General features: G+C 41.1%; 1 protein-coding gene across 4 annotated transcripts in view; it reads left to right on the top strand.

The window, feature by feature from the left end:
* The window catches only part of LOC128515813 (retinoic acid receptor beta-like), a 96,738-nt gene extending 84,618 nt beyond the window's left edge, over window positions 1–12,120 (top strand). For all 4 annotated transcript variants that reach the window (XM_053490010.1, XM_053490008.1, XM_053490009.1 and 1 more), the window contains 4 exons: window positions 140–316; window positions 6,301–6,505; window positions 9,716–9,874; window positions 9,962–12,120. In XM_053490010.1, the coding sequence (XP_053345985.1) occupies window positions 140–316; window positions 6,301–6,505; window positions 9,716–9,874; window positions 9,962–10,164 (744 nt within the window). In that variant the 3' untranslated portion in view covers window positions 10,165–12,120. The remainder of the gene's footprint in view (window positions 1–139; window positions 317–6,300; window positions 6,506–9,715; window positions 9,875–9,961) is intronic.
* The last annotated feature ends 325 nt before the right edge of the window (window positions 12,121–12,445 follow it).

Genomic DNA, 12,445 nt, shown 5'->3' with positions numbered 1-12,445 from the left:
GCTACATGTGTATTTTTCTTGGATCAATGGATATTGATTGGATTTTCTGAGGAGTACGTAGGTTATGGAGATCATTATTTTGAGTCCAATAATAAACAAACCTTCCTGACTGTATATTTGTGTGTATGTGCTTGTGTAGAACTCGAGTGCTGACCACCGTGTGCGTCTGGATCTGGGTCTGTGGGATAAGTTCAGTGAGCTGGCCACCAAGTGCATTATCAAGATCGTGGAGTTTGCCAAACGCGTGCCGGGCTTCACCGGACTGACAATCGCTGACCAGATCACTCTGCTGAAAGCCGCCTGCCTGGACATCCTGGTGAGTGTGTCTCTATGTATATGAATCCCAGGTGATCAATCATACTTTTTATCATTAGATCAAAGAAAAGGGCATGTCTAGTAATGTAACTATGAGGGGCGTTTAAGTCAAACCAGGACTTTTTCCAGAACATTTTGTGTGAAAGAAGCCATAAAGCCAAGTGACTTTTACAGAAGACTCCAAGCTTGATGAGACTTTTAGCCGCAGTAAAACATTCGAACAGTGCAAGCGTTTTTTAAAAAAAGGTCGTTGCAGTAGCTCCTTAAGCATCCAGTGAGTGGAATGCCTGATCTGCCAAATTGCAGTAAAGGAGTTCCTGGGAGGCCAGCGTTTCAGATGTGAAGCAGTCCGATCATGCCTCCAGCGTATTGATAAATATTTCTACCTTGATGGTATCCAAGCACTAGTAAAACACTCTGATGAATGCATTAGTGTAGAAGGGATTACAGTGGTGTGAAAAACAATTTGCCCCCTTCCTGATTTCTTATTATTTTGCATGTTTGTCACACAAAATGTTTCTGATCATCAAACACATTTAACTATTAATCAAAGATAACACAAGTAAACACAAAATGCAGTTTTTAAATGATGGTTTTTATTATTTAGGGAGAAAAAAAAATCCAAACCTACAAGGCCCTGTGTGAAAAAGTGATTGCCCCCCTTGTTAAAAAAATAACTTAACTGTGGTTTATCACACCTGAGTTCAATTTCTGTAGTCACCCCCAGGCCTGATTACTGCCACACCTGAAATCACTTAAATAGGAGCTACCTGACACAGAGAAGTAGACCAAAAGCACCTCAAAAGCTAGACATCATGCCAAGATCCAAAGAAATTCAGGAACAAATGAGAACAAAAGTAATTGAGATCTATCAGTCTGGTAAAGGTTATAAAGCCATTTCTAAAGCTTTGGGACTCCAGCAAACCACAGTGAGAGCCATTATCCACAAATGGCAAAAACATGGAACAGTGGTAAACCTTCCCAGGAGTGGCCGGTCGACCAAAATTACCCCAAGAGCGCAGAGACAACTCATCCGAGGGGCCAAAAAAGACCCCAGGACAACATCTAAAGAACTGCAGGCCTCACTTGCCTCAATTAAGGTCAGTGTTCATGACTCCACCATAAGAAAGACACTGGGCAAAAACGGCCTGCATGGCAGATTTCCAAGGCGCAAACCACTTTTAAGCAAAAAGAACATTAAGGCTCGTCTCAATTTTGCTAAAAAACATCTTAATGATTGCCAAGACTTTTGGGAAAATACCTTGTGGACCGACGAGACAAAAGTTGAACTTTTTGGAAGGTGCGTGTCTCGTTACATCTGGTGTAAAAGTAACACAGCATTTCAGAAAAAGAACATCATACCAACAGTAAAATATGGTGGTGGTAGTGTGATGGTCTGGTGTTGTTTTGCTGCTTCAGGACCTGGAAGGCTTGCTGTGATAGATGGAACCATGAATTCTACTGTCTACCAAAAAATCCTGAAGGAGAATGTCCGGCCATCTGTTTGTCAACTCAAGCTGAAGCGATCTTGGGTGCTGCAGCAGGACAATGACCCAAAACACACCAGCAAATCCACCTCTTGAATGGCTGAAGAAAAACAAAATGAAGACTTTGGAGTGGCCTAGTCAAAGTCCTGACCTGAATCCTATTGAGATGTTGTGGCATGACCTTAAAAAGGCGGTTCATGCTAGAAAACCCTCAAATAAAGCTGAATTACAACAATTCTGCAAAGATGAGTGGGCCAAAATTCCTCCAGAGCGCTGTAAAAGACTCGTTGCAAGTTATCGCAAACGCTTGATTGCAGTTATTGCTGCTAAGGGTGGCCCAACCAGTTATTAGGTTTAGGGGGCAATTACTTTTTCACACAGGGCCATGTAGGTTTGGATTTTCTTTCTCCCTAAATAATAAAAACCATTATTTAAAAACTGCATTTTGTGTTTACTTGTGTTATCTTTGACTAATAGTTAAATGTGTTAGATGATCAGAAACATTTTGTGTGACAAACATGCAAAAGAATAAGAAATCAGAAAGGGGGCAAATAGTTTTTCACACCACTGTATATACAAAGAAGTTTTGAAAGAGACGTGGTCTGTTCTGCCCAATCAACAGTCCCGGTTTGACTTGAACACCCATCATTTAAACAGGTAAATAAGTAGGATGTTTCTGATTACTCTAGAAAATGTTGTAGCCTTGCTGCAAGCATGTGTTAGTTTTCACATAAATGAGGAAGAAATAATTGTAGCTTCATTTATCAACAAATTGCTGCTCGAGAAATAAATAACTTTCAGCATTATCAGTGTTAGACCGATATTAATAGATTATGTTTTATTCCTTAAATCAGAGTTCGACTAGGGTTTTAATGAACCCCGTTAATCCCCATCGTGGTGCCATAACATGCGGCTCAGGAAGACGTTAAACATCAGTGTCAAATAAAGTAACATTTTAATTAATTCTTTATTAATATTTATTAGTTTTTATTATTAATATATATAATATCCTAATGTGTTTTGTAAGTAAAGTAATAAAAGTTTTTTTTAAGTGCATTACTTATGAGCAACCTGTGTTAGGTCAGAGCGAGATTCACTCATTAACTCCGTTTCCCAGAATCCATCAGTGCATGTGTCCAACATGGCTGAAACCATCTCCCATAACCCTCAGCCACGATCACGCTCACCTGATGACTGATTGCACACACCTGGACTCAAACACATAAATAGCCAGGACGCAAACACATGCTTTGGGACGTTTGCTCATGGTGCGAACAAAAGTGCTAAATCAGGACGTTTCATGATGAAAAGTCTTTAAATGTGGATTTATATCCCTGAACTGAGACAAGGCCTAACCAAATCTTTAAAAAAGAAACTAAAAAAAAAAAAAAAAAGCCTGGTAAAAAACAAATCATGCAAGCGTGGCCACAAAGCCAGTTAAATAATCTGAGGTTGGAATAGATGGAACCCAGCTGTAGATTTGAGTTTCCAAGCAAGCAAATATTTCACTCCAATCACAGGGGGGTAAATACTTATAGTTAGAAAAGCCCTGATTTATTTGACAGTTGAATGTTTTATACCTGCTTAGCTCAAAGTAGGATAGCACATGGTAGCTCATGGGGGAGTAATGGAGGACTTGTCTTGTTAGTAGGTAAATATATGGGTGAGTCAAAAATTATCTGCACTCTTCAAAAAAAAATTTTTTTATATAATCCGCCTGCTTTTTAATACACCGGGTCCGTCTGTCAACAAGCTTTTATATTACCCTCATTTATTTATTTTTTTTAAATGTAAGATGCGAACAGATTAGAACATCTGAAGTGAATTTTTATCAGGAGTCGATAGTGTGAGAAGACGCATGGTGCTCTTTTTTTTTAAAGTGGGGTGTCTATTTTTTTTGCCACATTTGCAAATGAACTGATGTACCACGTTCACACCTGCACAGAAGCGACCGGGGAGACAGTAACCTTGAACTAAAAGCGCTGATAAGGTTTTAATATAACTGGAGTGAGGATAATTTTTGACCGAGTTAAAAATATTTCCTTGGTGTTTCAGTGTTGCAGATGCTAAGACCGTGGGTAATTATGGGACATGTGCACGATATAATATATGTTGCCTCTACCTTAAATTCTACCTCCAATCCAAATTTATTATAGTTTTCACTTACTGTGTCTCGTGAGTTAAAAAAAAAAGAATAATAATTTATATACCAACACAAAAAGCATGCACTTCTTGTGTGGGGGAAAAAAAAAGAAATACACCAAATTTAAAAGCACCCTTAGTTGCCACAAGTTTTTGTTGTCTTGGTTTGCGTCACTTGGACGCGTCTCAGAGTTGCTAACCCACCAGAAACGAAAAACAAGCTGTCACGTAATTATCTGCGTCTCGTCTGTTCTTCCCGCTTAAAGTGGAGTGCTTAAAGCAGATGTGAAAAAAAAAACATGAAACATGGTTATGCAAATGGATCAAAACAGAGGAGCAAAAACTTCACGCATTTATATGGAAATTTTTGTTTTCATGTGAGATTTCCGCGAAAAACCGAAACGCAGCGTATAACGCCCCGTCGTCTGTTTCCAGCGTAACCGCGTCGATTCGGTAGCCGTCTGATCTGTTTACGCTCCTGTTTGTTTTCTGGCCTGGCTGTAAATATCCAGCGTTGTGAGTGTGTGAGTGCGAGGCCCTCTGGCTGTTTGTGTGTGTGTGTGTGTGTGTGTGGAGTGCTGAGCTCGGGGTTGCCGTGGTAATGAGCATGAAACTGAGCAGACAGCGCCATGTGATAAGGTGATGGAGGGAGCAGCTAAGCATGCTCATTGTGGAGCTGGAGGGAGAGATAGAGAGAGAAAAAGACAGAGGGACGGCCGCTGATTTGATTAGCTCGTCCCCAGAGGGAAAACAGATGAAGGGAGAAAAGGACAGAGAGAAAGAAGCAAAACCCAAATCGTGTCCCTTAACCTTTTCCTGTCTTTGTCTCTCCTTTTTTTTTTTTTTTTGTGCTTTCGGATAAAGTAAATAATAACCTTGACTTCAGCAGCAGGCTTTCGGCTCTATGAGGCACGTGCCACATTACTTTTTTCAGAAGATGCTATGCTAAGGGTCGACTTTAGGGCAGAGGTCAGAGATTTTTTTTTTTTTTTAAAAAGCAGGCAAGAAGAAAGAAGAGAATTTTATTACATTAAAAAAAATGTGGGTCGAACACAAATACTATAAATCCAACCAAAGGAGATGTTTATGCCTCGCATTGATGCACATATTCGATTGTCTATAAAAAAAAACATGGCTTATAAATTCATAATGTCAAAGTTCACCTACAGTGCCGTGAAAAAGTATTTGCCCCCTTCCTAAATATAGAAGTACAAAATGCGTTTTTTAAATCTTGATTTCATTTATTAAGGGGATTTATTAAAAGCTGTCCTGGCCCTTTGTGGGAAAAGTAATTGCCCCCTAAACCTAGTAACTGATTGTGCCATCCTTGGCGACAACGACTGCAGTCAAGCATCTTTCACGTCGCTGTGGAGGAATTTTGGCCCGCTCTTCTTTGCACTATTCAAATGTCTTTGATTTAAATCATCTAATTGTCCCAAATATGCAAAAAATTAAAAATGATATAAATGAAATGGGGGCACATACTTTTTGACAGCGCTGTAAGTAAAGTCGGCGCAAAGTAAAAGTAAATGCGTGCGTCTTTTGCCCTTTCCCCTTGAGTGCATCTTTTTTTTAATCCCATAAGTTAAATTTTCTTCTTGCTAATTGTGTAAAAAAAACTTCTTCTTTATTACAGCAGACTCCCTAAGAGTATTATTCTTTACGTAGTTGAAGTTTGAAGGAAATGTTTTGTCTCATGCACATGCAGAGAGCATGCACATAAACACACACACACACATGCACACACACACACATGCACACAAAGCCCAGCTTCACCTTGTCCTCTGTGATGACTGTTTACTGTGGCACTGTGCTGTAGAGTTTGGCTTTAAAGAGAAGATCAAATAATGTGTGTGTGTGTGTGTGTGTGTGTGTGTGTGTGTGAGAGAGAGAGAGAGAGAGAGAGAGAGAGAGACTAGGCCCAGGCCCAACCAGCCTGCATGTTTTATTCTGTTTCATCTTCCCGACAATGGTGCCAATCACTGTCAGTGTACGCTTCAAAGGGTTCATATAGCACCCATACACACTGCCTCTCATTTCAAAGTCCATCACACACACTCACAAACGATCCCACCGTTCCTACGGATCTGCTCATCACGCACATATGCATGCTGCATACAAACACACACAAACACCAATCCATAAGTTCACACACGTTATGTTCCTCTTTTCTTTTCTCTTCTTCTAAATGACAACAAGCAGGAAGTTCTCCTACAAGTTTACCCCATTTATTCCACTATCATGCTCATACAGCTTTAAATTTGGTTTCATCAATCCAGCACTAATCTGGTCTTTCTGAAAGAAACAAGTTCAGTAGACAAAGTTTCCCAGACTGTGCATGTTTGTGTGGACGTAGATCCTGCGTATCTGCACGCGGTACACGCCGGATCAGGACACCATGACCTTCTCAGACGGACTGACGCTGAACCGGACGCAGATGCACAACGCCGGATTCGGGCCGCTCACGGACCTGGTGTTCACCTTCGCCAACCAGCTCCTGCCCATCGAGATGGACGACACGGAGACGGGCCTGCTCTCGGCCATCTGCCTCATCTCCGGAGGTGGGCCTCACACACACACACACACACACACACACACACACACTCGCGTACACTCACACTAAGCATGCACGCTGTGGTACAAGACGTTATAGTGAGCCGTCAGTGGCGTGTGCACACGTAGACACACATGTACAGGAATACCTTGTCTCGTATTTTTACCTTCCACTTTGTTTAAATGACTGGAGTAAATATTCTATTCCAGGCGATATAATACAATACCATGTAAAGCATTAGAGAATCATTGTGGTGCAATGTCCTGTTGTCATTGCAAATTAATCATTACCATTACAAATCCTGTAAAAATAAAAAAAACACACTGGCATACGGTATAATTTCCAGCACTTCTAATTAAAGGAAATTTAATGAGATCAATGACGCCATCTTATAAAGTAGGAGAGCTATTTTATTTGTCTTCTTGTTGGTCCATGAACAACCGTTCATGGACCAACAAGAAGACAAATAAAATAGCTCTCCTACTTTAATAGGGGGATAGTGACACTTTAAAAATAAAAAAAGAAACAAGTTGCATCCACCCACAGGTATACTGTCATACAGAGTCATTATGTTGTCCATTTGTCAAATGTTAAAGTTGGACATTGTGTCCACGCAGAAAACCATCACTGTCATGGTCAGGTTTCTCATTGATGACCGTAGGGAACTGATACTTGTACATAACTCATACTTTTGATACTTGAAATTTAAAATGTCGGTATTTTTGTACTTTTACTCAAGAAAAAATTTTAAATAGAGGACTTTTATGTGAGTTATATATATTTAATATTTCAATATTTGGGATATTTCCACACCTTGAGTTGAAGCACAAATTGCAAAGCAAACTGACAGCCCAAATTGGACCCCAGTGTGTGTGTGTGTGTGTGTGTGTGTGTGTGTGTGTGCATGAGCAAGCTCAGTTTATAGGACTGACAGTAAACAGAGAGCTCCATTAGAGCAGCGGGTAAATTTGAAACCAGAATGATGAGACATTTGTTTCTGTGTGTGTGTGTGTGTATTATTGAGTTTCACCTGATTCCTGTTCTTGTGGGTGTTTATCACTGTCCAATTATTTACAGACTGCATAAACCATCCCCATGCCCACTGCGAAAGGAAATTAGAGCCTACAGCCTGTCTTTCTGTCTCCTAGCACAAATTAGGAGTTTATAATAGTGCCTGAACTCTTACACATACACACACATACACGGAAAACATACACGTCTTCTCATTCCCACGGTTTGGTGTCAGAATAAGCCCTCCTCGTGTGAGCGTTGTGTATTTGTCTCGGAGGTCTACGAGCTCGGCGGTGCATTCGGTGTTTCACTCTCTTGCGTAATCTAGAGAGCCTTAGGGAAAGGGGAGAAAAACTTGTGCACAGTCTCTAACAGCACTCCTGCCCCCTCGGAGAGTGGGAGATGATGAGAGGTGGTTTGTATAGAAATACTGCCACCTAGTGGCTATAAGCATGCCTTACCGTCATGGACGCGTTTGTTTATTTAGCTTCATTCTAAGCCAGAACAGAGCATCCTCAGGCAACTCATGAGGCATGATGGACTTGCATGGGAGTTGTGAAAGTTGCGTCTTGGTTCTTGGACAGTGCTGGCGTTGACGTGGTTACGTCTCTGGGTTAGTGTTCAGGAAGTTCAACAGAGCTACTGCTACTCTGTTGCGTTCTCGAGCAGGGTCCAAATGTAGAAATGGCTACAGAACTTCAAAAGCACCAACATGTAGCATCTGAAGATTTTTGACCGTTTGGTCCAAGGGACAAATGAGAGGGAATGTTCCTCAGTCTGATTGGTGTTTAATCAGATTAGTCTTTGTGAAAGAGGTTCACTGAAGAGGAATGGACTCAGGATGTGAAAGATGTGTAGTGGTTAGCACAGACGCTCTGCACCTCCAGGTCCTGGGTTTAATTCCCGTGGCAGGTCTATTATTGTGCATGGAGTTTGCATGTTCTCCCCGTGCTTGGTGGGTTTCCTACAGGTTCTCCGGTTTCCTCCCATAATCCAAAAACAAGCAGATTAGGCTAATCAAATTGTCCATAGTGTGTTAAGGCGCGGGTAAATTTTGTTCTTACCACGGTCATACAAATAGGAATAAAAACCATGGTCACCATTGGCCTCCACAGTCCCTAGTTGGACTACAGAGGTTCCTCTGGATGGATGGATGGATGGATGGAAATGTGGTCTCTTTGTTTAATTAAAGAGGGATGAGCCAATCAACATACACCACCAGTCAAAAGTTTGGACACCCCTTCTAATTCCATGGTCTTTCCTGAGTTCTGTTTCTTTCTACACTGTAAAACAAAACTTAAGGCGTCAAAAATGTGAAATAATCTCCTTTTAAACAATCGTGTCTGCTACTTACGCTCTGTAAAATCTTCGTAACGGCTCTAATCTGAGGTACAGATTGTTATTTGGTGATTTCTGAGGTAACTGGTGACTCTAAATGAACGTCTCCTCTGCAGCAGAGGTCAGTTTTGGTCTTGCTTTCCTGGGAAGGTCTTCATGAGAGACAAGTTCATCATGGGTCCTGAGTGACTGGGTTTTGCACATGCACTTGACACAATATGGTTCTTGCAAGAACTATTCCTGAACTGACTTCTTGTTACTTGCATAATTGCATAATTCCATGTGTTATTTATCATTATTATTATTATTAGTTGTGAAATCTTCAGTATTGTTCTAGAATGTAGAAAATCAATCGAAAAACATTTGTCAAAGAAACTTTTGACTTGGGAAGTGTGTACCAGCGAACTGAGAAAATAAAGTCAAGGACGGACAGGAAGGAAATTGCTTCTAATCCTGAACCGAGCACATTTTCTGTGAAGCATGATGGAGGGATTTTACGGCATTAGCATGTATGACTGCCTGTAAACCCGACAAGACTTTTCCTGACCGGATTGCAGAAAGCTGAGGTAATGAAACAGTCACCAAGATGGTAATGCAAAGCATGCTGATGAGCAGCAGAGCTTTTTATAGCTAAAGGTAGAATGTCCTTGCCTGGTTAAGTCTCTCAGCTTACATGAATCTTATTGAGCCAAAACCGAAGGAAACGCATGCAGGAACTAGTGTATAAAATATGTGCCGAACATCATAAGGATGTGAACGCACCAGTCATAGGTTTCATGGACGTACTAAACATTTGAATGATTAAGAATATAACGATCCATTTATGGCTAATTGAAATGTCCCTGTTGCTTTGTGGACGCCTGAACAGATCGTCAGGATCTGGAGGAGCCGTCGAAGGTGGACCAGCTCCAGGAGCCTCTCCTGGAAGCGCTGAAGATCTACGTGAGAAAGCGCAGGCCTAGCATGCCTCACATGTTCCCCAAGACCCTCATGAAGATCACGGATCTCCGCAGCATCAGCGCCAAAGGTAACAGCGCTAGGTCGAAGACGGGTTCGCAAACAAACGCGAACGTTGATAGAACTTTGTCATCCATCAATGTCGTTTTGTCTCTAGGTGCCGAGCGGGTCATCTCTCTGAAGATGGAGATCCCCGGTTCCATGCCTCCTCTTATTCAGGAGATGCTGGAGAACTCCGAGGGCCAGGACGGACAAGGACAGAGCTCTTCGGAAAAGAAGAGCGCGGAAGAAAAAGACAGCTCGGTCAGTCCAAAGTCGGCGTCTCCAGAACCGGGTTCTTCGTCGAGCGAGGAAGCTTAGACGGAGCGTTTTATGTCACTTTTATTGTGCGCACTACAATTGGACCATCGATGCTACTTTTTATCACCAGTGTAAACTTCTTCTTTCTTTTTTTTTAAAAACATTCCACCGTCCGCAACAACAATAGAAACAAGGACGGTCATGGAGGATCGTCAATCAAAACGTGCTTAGCGCTACAAATAAAAAAAACATTCTTACTATTGGACTTCCAACATGCACAGCCTGCAGCACACTCGGGTGTGTATGCGAGCACATTTGTGTGTTACTGAATACCTAACACAGAGGTGAAACTCCTCAGGTCTGCTGTGTATATATATATTTTTTCGCTAATAACCTGCATGACGACAGGCTCTTACTTCGTCCTCCGCTCCCTCCCTTTCTCCCTCTCTCTCTCTATAAATATATAAATATATGTCTCTCTGCCAGCGTTCAGGTTGGCATGCATTGTACATACCATCGTACGATTGACTAGACCTCTGAATTATACATTTTGTGGTGTTTCTTTCTTTCTTTCTTTTTTTTTTTTAACGGTCTTAATAGTCTCCTGTAACGTTTAAAGATGAACAGATGACCTTTGACCTTTTAGAAGAGCAGCTCAAACTCAGAATCAACCTCAGAGCAGTTCAGACACCAGATCATCAGGGACCTTCAGGTCAGCAGTCGACAAGCTCAGCTGTGCATCTTTAAACGACGCTCTTCATATCAACTCCTTTTATAAAAAAAAAAAATAATAATTATACAGCTATACAGAATGAATGTTTTGGAATGAAGTGAGTTATGGCAGGATAATCTTTTCTATAATCATATCATATATTTAATCTTGATTTGTTTCTGTATTTCCTTTGGTTCATATCAGGAAAACACTCCTTACACACACACACACACACACACACACACACACACACACACACACACATTAACTGTCATTGCCTTTTACTAGTAATAGAGGGAATTCATAGGAACAGGCTTTTCAAAAGTTCTGATGTGACACACACACACACACACACACACACATTTATTGGAATGAATATTTATGAATAATATGGATTTAACAGTCTTTTAGTGTTGAACCCCGTCCCTGCTTTAGGAAGACCAGGAATAAAGCAGGCGTACAGGCAGCACACACAATCACACACCTAGGGGGAACGCAGAGTAGACGGGGCACAGACTGTGTCTGTGTGTTTTTAAAACCGAGACAGACGGAGAACATACGAAGGTTTAGAAAGTCAGTTGAGATCGGGATCAAATCCGGAACCAAATCCAAGTCAAGTGTGGAATCGTATGGAATTTAACCCCACATCAAAGCATCAATTCAGGGTCATTACCTGATTATCAAATACTACTTTTTCCTTATCTTTTTCTCCCCCCATTAAAACATTTCAATAACATGTTTCCCAATTTGGATTTTGGAAATGCTCTGTTCTTATCCCCCAAACTCGGAATTACGGTGTACAATTCCCAAAATTCAATCCTGATTCTAAAAAACAACCAAGGCAAATCCGTCGTTAACATGACGGTGTATTAATCTGACCAAAAGCGGACTTTTTAAATTGCTTCCCAGTTCCCATTAGGTTCTTTGACCTAGAAGTCGAGGAAAATGTATAAATGAAGAAGAAATCGCTTCTATATGCGACGGTGTCTTCTGAGTTCGGATAACACCATGAGCATAAGGGATAATGCAGATCTCGTGTGTGTGTGTGTGTGTGTATATATTAAAAAGCGTACAGTTCATGTTTTCATCAAATCAGACCTACTTCAGTCAATAAATTTGATTCCCGTCCAGGGACAAGAACAGCTGTCCAATTAATGACCGATCCGGTGCATAACCGTAGCTCGACTTCTGAACCATTTTAATGTGAACATCAGAGACACGATGATCACAATATCAGAACTGCTGGAATTTCCTGATCCTTTGTGGAATCTGCACTTGGGAAACTCGTGTGTGTGTGTGTGTGTGTGTGTAATGTGGTCAGGAGCAGAATGTCACAGCAATCAGGTTCAACCACAAAAGACTGGATTCATAGACTGGAACTGGAACTTTATATTATTTTGAATTTTCTTTACATAACAGTATTACAGTGGGGTTCTCCTTCACTCTGAAGATACCTCGTTGTTCTTGTTCTCTCTCTCTCTCTCTCACACACACACACACACTTAGGGGAAGTGCATTAGTGGAGTTGTTTTCTTCACAACTCATGTTTGAATGTTTTTTTGCCTCAGAAGCCTCAGATCGAAACTGCAAACCTGAACAAGTCTCTATGTTTATTCTTTTAACTCATGA

The sequence above is a fragment of the Clarias gariepinus genome, chromosome 28, assembly GCF_024256425.1.
Source record: "Clarias gariepinus isolate MV-2021 ecotype Netherlands chromosome 28, CGAR_prim_01v2, whole genome shotgun sequence".
Lineage (NCBI taxonomy): Eukaryota > Metazoa > Chordata > Actinopteri > Siluriformes > Clariidae > Clarias > Clarias gariepinus.
This window is presented reverse-complemented; position numbering and strand designations above follow the sequence as displayed.